This window comes from Solea senegalensis, linkage group LG18 (genome assembly GCF_019176455.1).
Source record: "Solea senegalensis isolate Sse05_10M linkage group LG18, IFAPA_SoseM_1, whole genome shotgun sequence".
Lineage (NCBI taxonomy): Eukaryota > Metazoa > Chordata > Actinopteri > Pleuronectiformes > Soleidae > Solea > Solea senegalensis.
In genome coordinates, this window is record NC_058041.1 from 1714064 (window position 1) to 1732274 (window position 18211).

Here is an 18211-nt window from a genome sequence, read left to right on the forward strand (position 1 = left end):
GATGTGTAAATAGTAAATTTAGGCGTGATATTGTTGAAATTGCACTTATATTTCTCAAGAAATGTCATGTTTTGTAAAAATGAAGTTCTTGTTGGTCATAGGTTATTATGCTATTATTTTACTGGTCCGGCCCACTTGAGATCACATTGTGCTGTATGTGGCCCCTGAACAAAAATGAGTTTGAAATTGCACTTATATTTCTCAAGAAATGTCATGTTTTGTAAAAATGAAGTTCTTGTTGGTCATAGGTTATTATGCTATTATTTTACTGGTCCGGCCCACTTGAGATCACATTGTGCTGTATGTGGCCCCTGAACAAAAATGAGTTTGACACCCCTGGTCTAATATGTCTCTGAAAATGAAATTATTACTCTATTGTAGGTCAGTGTGCTTTTGTTTTAATTTTTTTTTACCTGACACAAGAAGCAGAAGATTTTGTCCACTATTGCAGTGTCTAACTACGTCGCTAGAGTTGCTAATGTTGCTAATGTTGCTAAATGTTGTGACGGTAATGTTGAGTGTGTTTAGTCCAACGATAAACATCGTTAACCTTGTCCGAGCCGCGTAACTGTGTTTGAGCTAACGTGACCTGACTGTGTTATGCTGCGTTCATACTCACCATTAGCGCTGTGTTGTGCCTTGATGTTCGCACAACTCACAATTGCCTGGCCAACGCGACATTAGCCTCTACTCGTATCTTTGCATTGACTTTATATGTAAAACTTAGCTTTGATTGGCCGTTGATGAACATTTTTCACCTGCTGTCGCGCTCCATACGAACAAATCAATGCAAAAACGATGCAGTTTTGGCAACGCCGCTCCATTCAAATGAATGGGAAGCGTACACATCACTGTGTCTGTGTGAATCTTACAGGTGTGTTGCTCCCACCTCTCTCTTGGTTTTTGATGTCCTTGAACAACGCGTGTGTGTGTGTGTGTGTGTGACACACTGGTCCTGCCAGGTTTCCTCTGCTCCTGGAGTACACTGTATCTAATCAACCAACCCTGCTGATGCTGGCTGGCTCTGTCTGTGGAAACAGTATCTGTTGCTCTGTTAGTTTGCTCTGTTTCTGCCTCCACTGACCCCCGGAGCTCACGCTTTGTTTGTTTAGCCACAGCCGCTGATAAATCCTGAGCTGGAGTCAAGCAAACCGGTCGTGAATGCTACAGTATGTTCAAGCAAAAACAGACCGAGTAAACAACAACAACAACAACAACAACAACAACAACCGGGAATCTCTTCCACCCGGCCATTTAAATATGGACTCTTGATTTCACACACACACACGAGAATTTCAAAGAAAATACTAATGTTTCATAGTTCGGGTCCAAGGACACAAAAATATGCTTCTGGAAAAGCACCAGCGCTGTTACGCAACATCACAGCCAGTGGTTGTGTCAACTGTTGAAGCTGAAATGCACTGTCACACAGTCCTGAAGTGCCGTGATGTCACGAACAGCAGGTGCTTTAACTGGATCCATTTAGAGAGAGAGAGAGAGAGAGAGAGAGGAAAAGCCATTAAAATCCCCTGACTCATCATAAAACAGAAGAGAGATGAGTAAGAGGTGAAGAGGACGCAGATCTGCAGCGATTAGTCACTTTTTCCATGAGACCAAGGCTGGACGTTTGGAAGGAAAACAAGTGTGGATGTCACGTTAGGCCACGGTGACAGTGAGATGGCCTTTGGCTGACGGCGGGCGGCCGCCGCGTATTTGACTGCCACAGTGACACCGAGCCGTTTATCTCACAGCTCAAGGTCTGACTCGGTGACATGTGTGAGGAACAGGCAGGTCTGAGAGACGACGTAACGCTGCGGCCTGGACGGAGGCGGAGAGAAGGCGCAGCTGACACGGCGAACATGGAAGCTCTCCTCCAGAGCCGAGAAGTCGTCTTCCCACTCCAGGCCTGCGGGCGAAAAAACCCACAGCAAACACTCAGTTAATGACGATGAACTGCCAATAAGCCTGCAGTGTCCAGGTTTAACAGGATTTACAAACATTCAAGTTAAACACAAGAGTTTAAGTTAAAGCTGCTGTCACGCCCTCATCTTATTGAACCATCAAGTGTACGAAGAAATATAGTGAATCTTCCTTCTTTCACTTTCATTCAGAGACTACAATAGAAGTGTTTGCGCTTACAGTTTTGTAGAGTGTAGATAAATTCAGACTGATGTGCAAAATGTTTCTTTATGTTCAGTTTTACTGTCATAATATGCCTTTAAAAATATGGAAAAACAGTAAACCAGCAACTCCCACAGCTTCCTGCAGGCAAAAAACGGTAACTTTGGTGCAGTGGAGTGAGTGGTTTTCAAACTTCAGTTTCCTGTCAAAAAGTATAGATTTTAGTAGGAAAACCTTTTGATAAGTGGATAAAAACCAACATTTCAACATTTATAATATACCTTCATATTTTATGTTTTCTTTAAAATCTTCATATTTATAGTGCCTAGAATTTGCAATATTCAGATACAAACCCCAACCATCTGGTAAAGTTAAGTACTGTATCTTCAGTTTGTAGATCATGTAAATAAATCCATGTACCGTTGTCTTCTAATGTGACATCGGGCCCAGAGTGCAGCTTCATGGTGGGACTCTCCTGAGAAGAGGAAGAGTGGAAGAATTAGCTGAATAAAGTGATATGTTTATATGTTATTTACCCATTTAAGGCCATGAAAAGAGACAAAACAAGTAGTATGAGGAAAAAACATTGTTAAAAACACAGCAAGACCAGAAACTGATGGGGAACCTAGGTTTACCTGATCGAACAGGTAGACCATGACGTCATTATCGAAGGACACACTCTTCCTCATTTTCACCATCCTGTCTTTTCCAGACGACTCTGCTGGAAGACTTTTATGTGTGCATAGATTAAAGTTCTCTCCGTGTGTCGTTCCACGGTGATCGACCACAGAGTTGTTGTTGGGATCAGAGGTGGAAAACACGGTGGAATTGTTGTTATCACTAATATGGGAATCGCTTTTCTCCACGATTGTCCTACAGTCACTAAAAAGTCTCGATGGTATGTCCTCACTGCAGAAGACAATGCACTTTTTGGGACGATCCATTGTCATCGTATTCTGCTGAGTCTCCAAATGTCTGTTCCTTGTGATCAGAGTGAAAACGTCCCTCGTATTTAAGACGAGGCTGATCCAGGGTTCTTCTGGACCCTCTGTGAGACGACAGTTTTGAGGAGAAGGGGGGGAGGACGTTCTGAGGCCGGTGTTCCTCCACAGGTTCAGGGCTGCACTTCCTGTTTGCTCAGAGATGCAGAGGCACTGCAGCCTCTCATCAGGCAGCATCATGTGACCTGAAGACGTCCACAACTGAAGATCTTCATCCCTGGAACACAGATTTTCACTCAGTACGTTTACGTGCACAGTGTAATCGAGCTAAGGCCGTAGTCCGACTAAGACGGGCAGTCGGACTACTTGCAGGTGGCGCAATATCTCTCTATAAGCTAGTGCGTATTGGATCAGTTTCCTGTTGTGGTTGTTGCTGCAGAAAGACGTCTACTTCCAGGTCAAAGACCAGGGAGACAGTTATGGTGCATGTGCAGAACGCCAAGTCTGACTCCAGTCCGACTAACCATATGAATGAGTAATTGGACTATGAATTGCATTATCCAGGTATTTTACTTCCATTATCCACATTTTACTCTTGTGTTTATATGACAAAATATAACAAAACCAAATTATTGTCTTAGTCTGACTAAAATCGGACTTTTAATATTAAAGCTAAATGCATTGAGTGAAACAGTGGCATTAACTTTAAGTCAGGTCATTAACTTACGGAACATAGTTTCCACTGGTAACGTGTTGGTCAACAACACCATTGCTAACCCGTTCCTTGATTGGTCTGGTATGGTAATGTTCTTTTAGCTGATCCTAAGCCCTTCCTGACGTACCAAATGACAAACATCAGCACATCTAGGGTGTTTGTTTGTTAGTATTTGGATGCAAATCCTACAGCAAACTCAAGCTGTTGGTTGTAAACATGTCAGTTTGGCGTGTTTAGCTTGTTGCAGTTCCACTGCTAATGCAAAACCTCTGGATAGTTTTTCCATCTGGGCTCCTGTAGAAACATGGCAGCACAAGAAGGAGGCTTCTCATAAACCAAGGCCCTTGCCTCCATTACATATAAAATGCTAATTTTATTTTTATTTCAAAGCATTTATACAAAGAAACATACTTACGTGTCGTATATTTAATTTGTGCCCATTAACTGTCCCTAAAATGTACACACTGGGCCTTTAAAGTATGCCCATAGTGGCAGTATTCACTTGTATTTATCACTTTATCTATCTTTATGAGGGCATTTTGAGGGGCTTTTTAGGGTAAGGGTTAAGGTTAAGTACTTAGTTGTGATGGTTAAAGTTAGTGTAAGATGCTAAGGAGTGCATTATGTCAATGATGTGTCCTCACTAAGATATAAAAACAAGTTTGACCTGGTCACAGTTGAGCAAACATGAAGCTGGGACACTGATCAGTGATAAGAAATGTGGGCAGTGTGCAAAGACAACTTCCTCTTTCATACAAATATAACGTCTTTTCAAAGTTTGCTCTGTATACTGGATGTTTTCTAAAGGTCCACTCTGGCTGGTTTGTGCATTCAGGCTACAGTTGAAGCACAAAATGGCAGCCTCTCATAACGCAAGGCCCTTGCCTATAGACTTTTTTTTATTTTAGAGCAATTAAACACTTGAAACATAGTTATGAGTAGAATATTAAAGTGTTGCCTTTAAATGTTACAAACGGGGCCTTTTTAAGAGGTCAACCCCGGTGATCAGAGAGCTACTTTTAGATTCTGTTAACAACAGGATGTGCTCTAAACTGATCTGGACGACACACACGGGCGCACGCATGCACACAGGCGCAGACGTTATTTGGCCACTCACTCCTGAGCTTGAATAAATATCAGGGTCCGTCCATCTGTGGAGACAAAAGACGCAATAGGAAAGTTTCACCGCTCCGTGGTTACCAGGCAACCACTGGATGAGTGACTCAGGAGAGGAAGAGAGAGGTGCTGACTCACCGCGGCTGTGACGTAAAGGATGTAACAGGACACACACGACTGTACACACACACACACTCACGTAAACACTTGTGCAGCAGGTAATAAAGCCTGTAATCTGCTGTGTTTATGCTAAATTAACACCTGACTGTGTAACAGGTGGAGACGCTTTAGGGAAGAACAACAGAGTGAAAACACAAACCGCCAAAAACTGTCAAACTGTCAGGTTCAAACAGAAGAGACGAGCCGATACTGTGTTCATGATCTGTATCAGTACGATACTAATCAACATCATTAAAGACCGATATGATCCAAAGACTTAAGTCAATACTTAAGTCTGTGATATCGATATTAATAGATACTCAAGGCTGTGATATCGGTCGATATTTAAGTCTGTGATATTGGTTGATATATAAGGCTGTGATATCGGTCGATATTTAAGTCTGTGATATTGGTTGATATATAAGGCTGTGATATAGGTTGATAGTTAAGGTTGTGTTATTGGTTGATAGTCAAGGCTGTGATATCGGTATTAATAGATACTTAGGGCTGTGATATCGGCTGATATTTAAGTCTGTGATATTGGTTGATACTCAAGGCTGTGATATCGGTTGATACTCAAGGCTGTGATATTGGTTGATATTTAAGTCTGTGATATCGGTTGATATTTAAGTCTGTGATATTGGTTGATACCCACGGCTGTGATATTGGTTGATATTTAAGTCTGTGATATTGGTTGATACCCACGGCTGTGATATTGGTTGATACTCAAGGCTGTGATATCGGTTGATAGTTAAGGTTGTGTTATCGGTTGATACGGCGAGATATCGGTTGATACTTAAGGCTGTGATATCAGTATTAACAGACACTTAAGGCCATGATATCAGGTGATACTTAAGGCTGTGATAATGATATCTTTAGATACTTAAGGCTGTGATATCGGTCTCTGTAGACACTTAAGGCTGTGATATCGGTCTCTGTAGACACTCAAGGCTGTGATATCGGTCCCTGTAGACACTCAAGGCTGTGATATCGGTCTCTGTAGACACTTAAAGTTGTGATATCGGTCTCTGTAGACACTTAAGGCTGTGATATCGGTCTCTGTGACACTTAAGGTGTGATGATATCGGTCTCTGTAGACACTTAAGGCTGTGATATCGGAGGCACTTAAGGCTGTGATATCGGTCTCTGTAGACACTTAAGGCTGTGATATCGGTCTCTGTAGACACTTAAGGCTGTGATATCGGTCTCTGTAGACACTTAAAGTTGTGATATCGGTCTCTGTAGACACTTAAAGTTGTGATATCATCGGACATGAAAATGGTGGTACTGAGCCATTCATACCCACGTCCAGAGAGGACACAGTAACACAATAACACCCTTTACTGCTCCTGTGTCGACAGACTCTCAGTCACAGTAACAGAAAATGTAAAAAATGATACCGTTTCTTCTTTCTTTCTTCTTTGTCACTGCATCTTCTTCTTCTACAAAACCAGTTCAAACCCTCCAGTGAAATCACCAGCGTGGCTCCTCCTCTCACGTACTCCCCAAACTCTGCAGAAACAAACAGAGGAACATGGTTATCAGCTGACATGCAGTTTTTTTTTTGCTATATCATGCTGCTGCTGCTGCTGCTGCAGAACATGCTTCACTTCACCTCTCTGCAGCTGCACGTTCCTCCTCTTACCTTGCTGCTGTCTGTGATCTCCACTCATTCTCCCGACATGAGTGGAAGCTCATCGAAAGGAAACTGGGAAACACGAGCTGAACATATGCACAGCTACAGAGAGGGGGAGGGGGGGAAGACAGGAGGGATGTAAAGAATATAAAGGGAGGGTGAAGGATATGAAAGGACGCGAGAGGACGGAGAGAGGACAAAAACATCTTACATGTAGAGCAGCTCTGTCCCTGGAGGCTGCAGCAACAGCAACAGCAGCAGCAGCAGCAGCAGCGGCAGAGATCAATAACTTATCCGCTCTAATGTAACACAGCTGTCGTTGTGATGGAGAGAAACAGATACTCTACATGAACATCATTCATCATCATTTCTTTTGTTGTTTCATGTGAACACATCAAATCAAAGGATTATCCATAAATATGACATATTTTCCCATTTAAAATCTGTCAGTTACATGTCAAAATAAAATAAATGATACTGTAAAAGTATCAAGCATTTTCTTGAATATGAGTGGGTTTACATCAACATAGAGTGACTGCACATACATTTATATTTATTTATGTTTGTGCACGCACATCAGCAGCTGCAACAGTGAACATTAGCGCCCTCTCGTGCTTCAAAGTAGAATAGCAGACTTCATGGTTGAACTGCAGCACTTCCCTTCAGTTTGGTCTAATACAGTCTCTAAAAATAAGAATAATAGAAATACTTTAACATCACGATTTATCGTGGTACTTAATATCATTACGGTAAAAAAACTAAATAAATACATTTACATATAAGGAGATGAAAGATAAAAAAAAGAAAAATCAAAGAATGAAATAATATATCAAATAATAAAACAGAAGAAAGTGACTCCACAGCCGTTGTTAAAACATGTTTAATGAGTGACTTTAACTGTTGCTGAAATAAAAATACTCTGCTCTGTCATCACTGCTGCTATAAATATCTCTACTACTATTACAGTTCATCCTCCTACTGTACATGTTCATTCATGACAAGCTTTCTATCTATATCTGTTCAAACTCAGCAGTGAACGACCAAAGAAATCTCTTTAATCTCAACTCTAATATACTTTAATCTCATCTACTGTACTCATAATCTCATAATATCATCTAAAGTACTTTAACTCTTCTCTACTCTAATTTAATCTAATGTTATCTCCCCTCAAGTACTCCTATATACTTTGCTCTAATTTAATCTAATATAATCTCATTGCAAGTACTCCAAAATACTTTAATCTGCTCTACTCAGATCTAATTTAATATAATCTAATATCTACTACTACTTTACTGTCATCTAATCTCAACTACTATAATATATTTAAATGTCATGTAGTCTACTTTTATTTAATCTGATGTAATCTCATCTCAATTTCTCTACTCTACTTTAATGTAATTTACTCTAATCTCACACTAATGTAATCTACTTTAATCTTATCTCATCTACTTTAGTCCACTTGTATACAATCTTAACTCTAATCTCTGATTTGCTCTTATCAACGATACTCACCTCCACTCTACTCCAATATAATCTAATTTAATCTAAACATCATCTCATTTACTTGTTGCCACAGTGAAACACAGATATCAGTGGGGTCCTGCAGGATTAATCCACCCCCTGGCAACAAAATCACTGATGCTGGAGTTCCTGTGTTCACACTCAGACAGCATCAGGATGTTGTTCCCAGGAGGCGACAGCGCCACCATGCTGTCCATCTTTGCATCTCCACATATGGACGGGGGATTAAAGTGAAGCAATGACAGACGAAGAAGAAGAAAGGAGGAGACATAGAGATGGACAGATGGTGTTTCAAATTTTGCTGAATGCTAAAGTTTCCCTGTGTTATTTCTATACGTTCGTCCTCTGTGACCCGCTCTCGTGGACTCGTCCTCGGGTCAGAGAGTGCAGCTCGACCCGACCGTGGTGTTTCTGTGCACTCGACTGTTTTTTCACTGCACTTAGCAGAACTCTTGAGGGATGTGATACAGCTGAGGCCCAGCTCCACGGCTCCCTCGCTGGCACCAAACGTGACGAGCCGGTTCCGGTCTATTTCACGTTCTATTTTCACGATGATTGATGTGTCCCCGTCTGAGTCTGCCATAATCTGATATCTGGAAAGCCAGCATATGTAAATGTCAGATGAATGAGTGATACCTCTTTGGTTTCACGGGCGCTCAGTTTTAGAGTGAGTGAGTGAGTGAGTGAGTGAAGGACACGCTCGAGGAAGCCCAGCAGTTTGTGTTTTATCATCTGTTGTGGTTTACTTATATTTATATTATATTATATTTATAGTTTTATTGTGCTTTTATTGGAAGGGTTTTGACTTTTGTTATCACCTGCTGGTTTGGAAAGAGGAACAGAAGCCTAGAAAAATGTTATTAGGATGATTGATGATTAAATGATTTGTACCAAGAGAGACCTGGTCATGAAAGCAGCATTACATTATTATTATACAAGCAGAGACAACCATCGCACACTGGAAAGGAAGTGAAACGCCATATCCCAGTCAATATTCAAATTTAAAAAGATACAAAACCAACAATGATTGCATGAATAAAAACAAATCTTCTGACTCCAGCTACTTCTATCACAAGGTTCAGTGGTCTTCATGTGTGTTTGCAGAGGTGATGAGATTTACGAGGTGTCTTGAATGCATCTTGAAGCTCAACATGCTTTAGATTCCACAGAAATTATTTCAATTTAATCTCATTCTCGCTGAGAACCCTGCATTACTTTCACTAGGTAATGCACATGTCCTGGAGTTTAGAGTGTAAGTAGAGTATGTTACTACAAAATTCCAATTTAAACCGCTCCAATCAATGTTTTACTTCAAATGTAGAGAGATCGTCCATGTCACGGGCACTGATGTTCCTCCGTACACTCACACATACTGTGTTTTTTGCACTTTTCATTAATAACAGCCTAAATAGTTTTCTTTATCCATAAAATAAGCTAAAACATGGACTCATCTGACCACAGAACATGTCTCTACTGTCTTTTCTGTCCATATCTGAGGACGTCTGAGTCCAGACGAGTCAGCAAAGTTCATATATGTATTTGCATTATCCTGAAACCTGAAACATGTAAAGGTTTCAGGTTGCGTTTCTTGCTGCGACAGCAGACTTTACTCCTGAGCTTATGTGACGATGGACTCATTCACTGAATCCTTATAATGAACTGAAGATGATAAAAGACTAGAATTGTTTTCACTATTCTATCACAATCCATGACAACCTTCCAGAGAGTTCATTTTTTTCATTTTCATTTTTGGTTTTTCAGTAAAAACACTGATAAAAAAATAGTTTAAAGTCATTTAATAAATGTACAAATTTGAGTTTTTATTGCATTTTCAGAAAGTGTGCCTGCTTTTATAGAAATGGACTACAAAAGCATTATAAAGCTTATACATGTGTATATATATGTATATATATATATATATACATATACATATATATGTATATATATATGTATGTATATATATACATACATATATATATATATATATATATATATATATATATATATATACATATATACATTTATATATATGTATATGTATGTGCATATTTCCTGTATTTTCTGGACATTTTTGAGGTCGAGTGGGCTTTTGCACAGTAATGCATATCCTCTTTTTACAGTCACACACACACACACGCACGCACGCACACGCACACTCCACATAAGGCAGTGCTGTTGGCAGCGTTCAGGCAGACTGTGTTCCTGGACTGGGGAAGAGCAGGTGTCCAGCTGTCAACAGACGCTCATAAATACTCGGCTCTGAGATCCGAGCTTGATTATGCCTTTATGTCATCATATTAAAGGCACTCATTCACTCACTCATTCACTCACTCACTCACTCATTTACAGTCGTGCAGCAAACACTTTACAGACCCTATAAACTTTCTCCTGGAGAGAAAAGTCTTCTGTCCCCTCAGAGTTTTTCATGTCGAGGGCATTTAATCTTTTTTTAATTCAATTTATTTACTAATCATATTGCTTAATTCTGTATTATTCGTTCATTTTAAACAGTTTAAAACATTCAGTAGTTTTTCTTGTTTTCATGTGTGCGTGAAATCAATAAAATAAGGACATAAACCCCAGTTTTAATTTGCAAAGGCTTCTTTTACGCGCTTAGCGCCACGGGAAGTTGCGGTTTTATCACTTGTGAAGCCACACACCTTGAACAAATGTGTACATATCCCTGACATATTTACCACCGTGAACAGTGTTGTTGTAGTGTCCCATTTCACCACACACACATCCCCCCCACCTCAGCCCCTCTCCCTCCTCTGCAGCCCTGATGTGTCCAAATAAAGGCTGCAAGTCCATCTTGACAGGATGTTTGACTTTCCCATATTACCCACGGTGCTTTGCGGTGCCCCATTTCCACTGGCGTCGCACAGTGACCGTGGAGACAGTCACCTCTTCGGGCTCTGAGCGCGGTGTATCTGGCCCGGCTCAGAATAAGCCCAATGAGCTCCAATTACCCTCCTCTCACGGATTGTTTGGTGTCACTTGCCTGCTGCCCGTTGGACATGATGATTCTGCGCCTGCAGTGTAAAAGGATAGGCGCACAGTTCTCTTGGCATACACCAGGAGACGTTACAACTCAATTGGGGGCAGTTAAAAACGCAGCAGACCCACACGGGGTAATGAACAGAGAGATTGGAGCTGAACGTGAACCGAGGCCTGTTCTCGCTCTCCGTAGCACAACAGACGTGTTCACCTGCTGAGTGCCAGAGGTCAGGTTTCCCCCGAAGGCTGCAGGGAGTTATCGGACCGTACCATTTAACAAATCTCACTGTTACACAAATCTTTTTCTGTGTGTCACTTTGTAAACTCACTCAGTCCCTGCACCAGAGTCCATTCAGAAAATAAGCGATTTTACTTTGATTTTAAATCATGGCATTAAAAAAAAGCTGCTGATTCACTGCTGCTGCCGTCACTAAGTTCACACAAGTGATTTTGTGACTTCGGGGTCTGAAATAATCTGTTATGATTCACCTCGGTGACGCAATCTTTAACAAATGAGGCGGCTGTAGACCAGCTGAGTAAAAACAGTCATTTTCTCTATGGACTTTGGTGTGGGAGAGTGAGCACTTTAAAGTTGGACCTGGTTACGCACAGAACTTAAAACAATTCTGTGATGTTATGACACAACTTATTGGATACACCTCGTTTTACGAAGACATACATAAAAATACTTAATATGTATGTGTGTATGTATGTATATATATCTATATACACATAGATATATATACATGATATAGACACATGATTTCTTGGGTATAATCTAAACTGATTGAGTCTTGATAAGAGTCCACCACTGGGCGGCGGCAGAGTGAAAGTCTCCATATGAGTGCGGCCTTCACACATACAAAGGTAAAACTGTTGCTGGGATACAAAAAAAAAATTGCACAATGAAATTTCTCCCTCTCTTCGTCTCTCAACACATTTTGCAATCTTTGTACAGATAAAAACATCTCAACAGCGTCACGTCAGACTGGTGTTAAAGGCTTGTGTATATATATTTATATATATACACCATATATCAGCATGAACATACAGTGAACGCAGTAGCCACGCCCACATAAGTGAGACAGAATTCTCTGGAATTGTCAGGACTGCTGGAGCAGGCGATAGAAAGTGTTGAAAAGTGTGACCGCGACCTCTGACCTGTACGAACCCGCTCATATATAGGCTCCCACATGGAGCGAGCGAGCTGGAGCTGGGACAGCTGAGCATCTCGTCGACTGGTTCTGTACAGCCTTTATGAGCTGGTCGACAGAGGGCGTGTCATTTACTGTACGCACGCCGCTGATCAGATAAGAGCAGATCTGGTTCATGTGATGAGGGTTGACAGAGGCCTGAGGCGCTGAAATACACCCAGAAATATCTTTTAATTGGGACCGGGTGTGAATCACAGCCACGTCACACTACATACATGTGTTTTCATGTCACACTCTTATGGACAAGAAGGACATTTGAAGCCGTTTCTATGCTTCAGTCGTGTAGCACATTCTATAGTGAAGTGTTGAGATGCAGGACATTGCGATGGACGCTGTTCATTTGCATGAAGTTGAGGCCTAATCTGTTTCAGGCAAATCAGAGGTGTCCAGTGTGCCTTGCCACCTCATAAAAACACAGACGTTGGCAAAGATGGTGATAGGATGACTTTTTAACCATCTATCCAGGGACGACAGATTAAAACAAGTACAGTAATGTTCATTTATGTGTGAGAAATGTTCAACTTGCCAAGCTTCTGCCATTCAAACCGAGTTTAGCTCAAACCCAGAGCTTTCAGACAAGGTTCTTTGTTGTCTGTTACTGATGTTTGATGGTGGACAACGTGACCCAACAATGGCAAACACCACCATCACTCACTTTAGCTACAGAAGCAAGTCTTGCTTTCCAGCCAGGGTGTCAATATGGGCCTTACACACAGTTCTAGCACTACTCGGCTCTACTCTACTTGGTTTGGTATCAGTCATGTTGTTTTCCATAGTACCTCCTCATCGTGGGCGGAGTCATCATAGCACAACGCAAAACTGCCGTGACACCGTTTTATGTGCAACACAAAACTTGTAAAGCAGTTGTTTTCGGTGTGAGTGAATCATTGGAATCAGTCAATTCAAATGATTTGTTCACAGAATCGTTCAGTACTGAACTGAAATACCACTGAACGGGTTGTGATTCCAGTCGTGCTGTCTCTAAATACACCAGACATTTAAATATTGACATTTCCTTTGCTACATGTTGGAGATGAACGCATGTTTTCAGGGATTTTGAAGTCTTTTTAACTGATCTTCAGTTTGGTAATTGTTCAGGTTTAATTCTTGCGCTCATGACTCTTCCACTGCCGGCAGTTTGTTGACGTCACATTTGAGTATACCAGGTACTATCACTAATAGAAAAGCAAAAAAATGATATACAGCTAGAACTGTATAATGGAAATGCACCATTAGTGTCCTTTCCAGGCTACCTGGATACTATTATGCAGGTCTCTTAAGGGTTTAAAAAATTGAGGCCCCACCATGTGGATAAAACCCACTTAGGACTCATACTGTCAGCCCAAATATAAACCGTATGGGGCCCACATGGACATGCTGACTGGCTAACCCCCGCCAGCTATACCTCCATCTGTCTAAATCCACTAACTGCCTTCGTACCTTCTTCGTCTAAGGGAGTCCCTCAACCTCCCTCCCTCACCCCAACCCACCAGCCTCCTCGCCCCCGCCCCCTCAACTGCCACATTACACATCCCTCACTTGCACCTTAAGCTGCACGGAATTCTTCAGGCCCTGATCCAGTTGCACAGACGCAACCAGATTTACGTAAGTCAAAAATATAATGAGTCAGGTTTGTTCCCTTAGTTACGGCTCACACACAGAGAGAGAGAGGGAGACAGAAAGAGAGAGAGAGCAGGTGGATACGGCAGTTGCAGTTAATCCAGCAGGATCCACTTTCACTGTCATCGGCCACAACAGCAGATTTTTTACTGTCGTCTGCTCGGGCTGCGACGTAACAGCGCTTCCATGACCGAGGAGAGGCTCAAACGAGAGTTTGACATCATTTTGTACAAAATTTTAAAAATGTGTTCATAGACACGTTCACAAAATCCAGCAGCATAGATATAATATACTGCCTGGAAATGGACTTAAAGTATGTATAAAGTAAATATGAGACGCTGACACAGAGACAACGCTGACTCTACTATTTCTAGGAATCAGAGACGTGGACGTTTGCCCTCACTGAAAACATGGCTGCCAATAAGGGCAAAAGGGACAAATTTGATTTAATCCATTTAATAAAAAGCTCAAGTAATAAAATCTCCATCTGCTGACTAGTCTTGCCACTTTATTTCCAGCCTTTTTGACTGAAAACTGAAGCTTGTGTTGCTTGTAAAGCGCTATCTATCTCCAAACCAAAGTCCATATAAAAAATGGGCAATTCTACATCAATTTTATGTCACGGCACATTATGGACCCACTGCTGCCTCCGTCAGTTCATATGCTTGTCTTATTTTGTGCAATGAACCAGCAGCTCCTGTTTAACCCTGAGCTAAAAACACTGATTTTCTTATGGACTTTGGTGTGGGAGAGTTGTCAGTTTCAAAAAGTATGTTTCCAGTCAAAAAAGGATGTCAATCCTCGAGATATAACAATATACAGTGTATATATATTATACAGACTTAAGTACGTATTTATTAGGTGAGCCTTTTATTAAGTGGCTTGAATCTATTGTTTTTTTTGTATCATGAGCATCAGGTCCTGACATATGTCATAGAAATATGTCCAAACGGGTTAAAAGCGTGTGTTATTGTGAGTCCATGCAATTCTTTTATTCATATTTATGCTTATTTTAGTGACTTGAAAGGACATGTGCATGAAAAACTTAATGGAAAGACAGAAATGTTGAAAAAGTATATATTATAATTATTATTTATTTATTTGTTTATTTATTTATTTACATGTTTATTTCTGTCATGTCAGTTAGATCACTCATCATCACACATGCTAATTTATTTCATAAAGGTTTTCACACGTCGGCGACATGGAAAAGTTGTGCAGTAGAAACATAGATATTTAAAATAAAGGATGACACACTCGCACGTTTCAGCCCAAGAGTTGAGTGCCAAAAAAAAAGTGAGCGAGACAAAACTCTTAGCAAAGACTCGGTGGGAGGTGGTGGATAATGGGCGGAGCTTAAAGTGTGTGTGTGTGTGTGTGTGTTGAATGAGACCTGAATTTGAGAGTGTCACTGGCATCCCCACACCACAGCTGGTCAGATAGAAATAGACGAAGCAGTAACTGAGCCCAGGGAAAAGAGGAGGAGCAGTCACTGTCCTGTAAGCAGCGTGGACCAACAGGGTGTCCCCTCTTCTTCTCCTTATGTCTGTCAGTCCATCTGTCTGTCTGTCTGTCCGTCCATCTGTCTGTCTGTGTCTCTGCCGCTGAGAGGCCAAACGTGTTTGACATTACACAGGGACTTAAGGGTTTAGTTGAGATTGCAGTGGGACGTTGAGTGTAACCGTCATTTAGCTGGATTAAAATGACCTCCAGGATAAACTGTTTTTCTACTGCCAGAAATATGACACACACTTCTCTGGACATGTTTTATATATATTCTGGCCACACAAGGACAGAGTAAACCTTAATTTAAGAACAGATTATTTAAGAAACACAATTTTATGTCATATGTTTAGTTTTTTTTCCCTGACTTCCTCTGGTTTTCTCTTGAGAGTTTCCTGTTTTATTTGGGAAACTCTCCTAGAGTGTATACCCAGTCAAATTGTTGGCCCCGCCCTGATGCGATTCACCTATGTTCAACAAGCCCCGCCTCCACAGGCATTACATCTTACATTTTCAATAAAGTCAATTGAAATATAATTTAGAGTCATGTACCTATGGCAGTGGTACATACAGTAGAACAGTATTTCTGATTTACCACCAGACGAAGCTTGCGTACCACTGGTGGTACACGTACCACGCTTTGAGAACCATGGTTTTATGGCACAGCTAATGGGGATCCAAATAAATAAATAAATAAATAAATAAATAGATACCTAAACTTGAGCAAATTAGAACATATGAACGAAGAATCCAGTCTTACACATTTTCCGTCAAATAAAAAGTATTAGACTGCTAAGAGAATATAACATTTAAAAAGTGCAGTCCATTATCTGTGAATGTAGCACTTACCTCTGCTTGTTTCCCGAGTCGTGAATAGAAACAAAAATAGGGAAAACTGTACAAAAGTCCACGGATCGAAACTCTTTGTCCTCAGTGAATTCTAGTTGAAGATCAGACCACTCCCTGCTAAGTGTGCTGACACTAAAAGAGAAGTTTTCAGTCTCTAAACTGTAAATTCCTCCTCCTCCGACGACGACGACACTTCCCTAACAGCTGCTCACACTTGTGAGGTAAAAACATCCATGACCTGAAACAAACTTCCCCACTTATCACTACATGCATAAGTTTTATCACTCACATCCCTATCCATCTTTCTCTCCATCCCATCCCCCCCTCTTCCTCCTCTCATCCAGCACTCCATCATGCAGGAAGCCTGGTCTTTCCTGAAAACAAGCAGCAGAACGTGGAAAGGGACGAGGCGGGGGGGCAAGTTAACGTGAGGGGGCAACAGAGGATGTTTTTGTCGTTCCCTCTGCCTCTCTGGTCACTGCAGGCCTCGCTGTCGTCCATCCTGAGGAAGCTGGGATCACGTCACCGCGGCCGGGCCTTGGACCCACATGTGCTGCCTGTCGGGTACTGGGTTTGTGAACCCACACACGCGGGAGCTACTAACACTTCAAATGTGGACAGAACTTGTGGAAACCTGCGTTTCAATTACATATTTGTCTATCATTCGGTTACACAAAAGAGGGCAAAAGAGTTCAGATTCTCAGAGACAAAAACAAAACAAACACCAGCTATGATCAGACTCCATTTCCTTTGTATGACACCTGCAAGTGTTCAGGTGGTTTTCCACAAAATTCCCATAGGCATAAAAAAAACTGGAAACTTGTAAACTTGTCTCCCACAGTCTATAGACTATAGACTACAGATTGGTTTTAGGGTAATGTAACACTTAATACTGACAATAGTGAGTGTGAATTGTTGTTTGTGTTTACGTTGGCCTGTCCCTGACCCTAAAATACACAACAAACAGGTGTGTCCTGTTTGTCTAAGGTAGTGATACAATTTAGCATTAGATTAGAGTCACTGGGTCACATGACATGGAAGCTACTGAATATTTACACCCATATAAAATAGGATGGTTCTATGAAGACCCACTTTAATAAAAAGAGAGAGAGAAATTACTAAATATTGTGACTCAACTGAAAAAATACCAACGTAAAATGAATGAATGAATACAGAAATAAATGTATAAATAGATAAAAGAATAAATAAATGTATTGAAGAAATGTATTCATCAATGTTGTTTTTGATGGGGTAACTTTCATTCATGTATATATTCTTTTATTATTCAAATATTTTATACATTTATCGTCCGCCATATAATTTAAAAGCTGCATGGATTTATTTGGCGGCCCCAAAAAATAGGTATAGTTATACAATTTGGCATTGTGTTGGAGCCAATGGTTCAAATAACATGAAATTTATTGGAAGAAAATTGATATTAACATGTAAAATAAATGTTTTCATTATTTAACACTCTCTGATGACACCTCATGCTCAGTCTATGTCTTAATACAAGACATTTCTTAGATATTTTACTTAAAGTTAGCATTTGTCAACACACACCTCCAGTACAGCACGCTAATGTCACGCTAAATGAGCATTTACACACCTAACTGGAGAGCAGTGATTTTTATGTGCCGCCTGTGAGTGGAGACAGCTCCGTGGAGCACAGCCTGAAAGTGACAGAAGCAGTAATAACAGGATGTTTACAGCCTGAGGAAACACTGCCAGGGTCGAGCAACTGTAGCTGGAAACATTAGCGAACAGGAAATGGAGGCCAACCAGGTTCCCTCCACATGCACCAAATATAACCTCACTG

The 18211-nt window shown here is 40.9% G+C and overlaps 1 protein-coding gene across 3 annotated transcripts; it reads right to left on the minus strand.

The window, feature by feature from the left end:
* Positions 1-367: 367 nt before the first annotated feature.
* Positions 368-16653, minus strand: LOC122758783. Of its 3 annotated transcripts, XM_044013090.1 has the most exons (6): positions 6900-6914; positions 6698-6790; positions 6453-6564; positions 2757-3339; positions 2542-2596; positions 368-1906 (listed from the first exon to the last, which is right to left on the minus strand). In XM_044013090.1, the coding sequence occupies exons 2-6, from the start codon at positions 6723-6725 to the stop codon at positions 1746-1748; spliced, it is 939 nt and encodes a 312-aa protein (XP_043869025.1). In that variant the 5' UTR covers positions 6726-6790; positions 6900-6914; the 3' UTR covers positions 368-1745. The 3 variants fall into 3 exon arrangements, with proteins under 3 accessions (XP_043869025.1, XP_043869026.1, XP_043869024.1); XM_044013091.1 differs by lacking the exons at positions 6698-6790; positions 6900-6914 and adding an exon at positions 16393-16653; XM_044013089.1 differs by lacking the exon at positions 6900-6914 and having other exon boundaries at positions 6453-6790.
* Between the last annotated feature and the right edge of the window lie 1558 nt (positions 16654-18211).

Bases quoted from the DNA above. Each gene is read 5' to 3' on its own strand.
- LOC122758783 (XM_044013089.1), bottom strand. From the start codon at position 6,604: ATGTCAGCTGATAACCATGTTCCTCTGTTTGTTTCTGCAGAGTTTGGG. The intron at 2,597-2,756 runs GTAAACCTAGGT...TCCTCTTCTCAG, and splicing joins TGGTCTACCTGTTCGATCAG to GAGAGTCCCACCATGAAGCT. The intron at 1,907-2,541 runs GTACATGGATTT...TTTCGCCCGCAG, and splicing joins TGTCACATTAGAAGACAACG to GCCTGGAGTGGGAAGACGAC.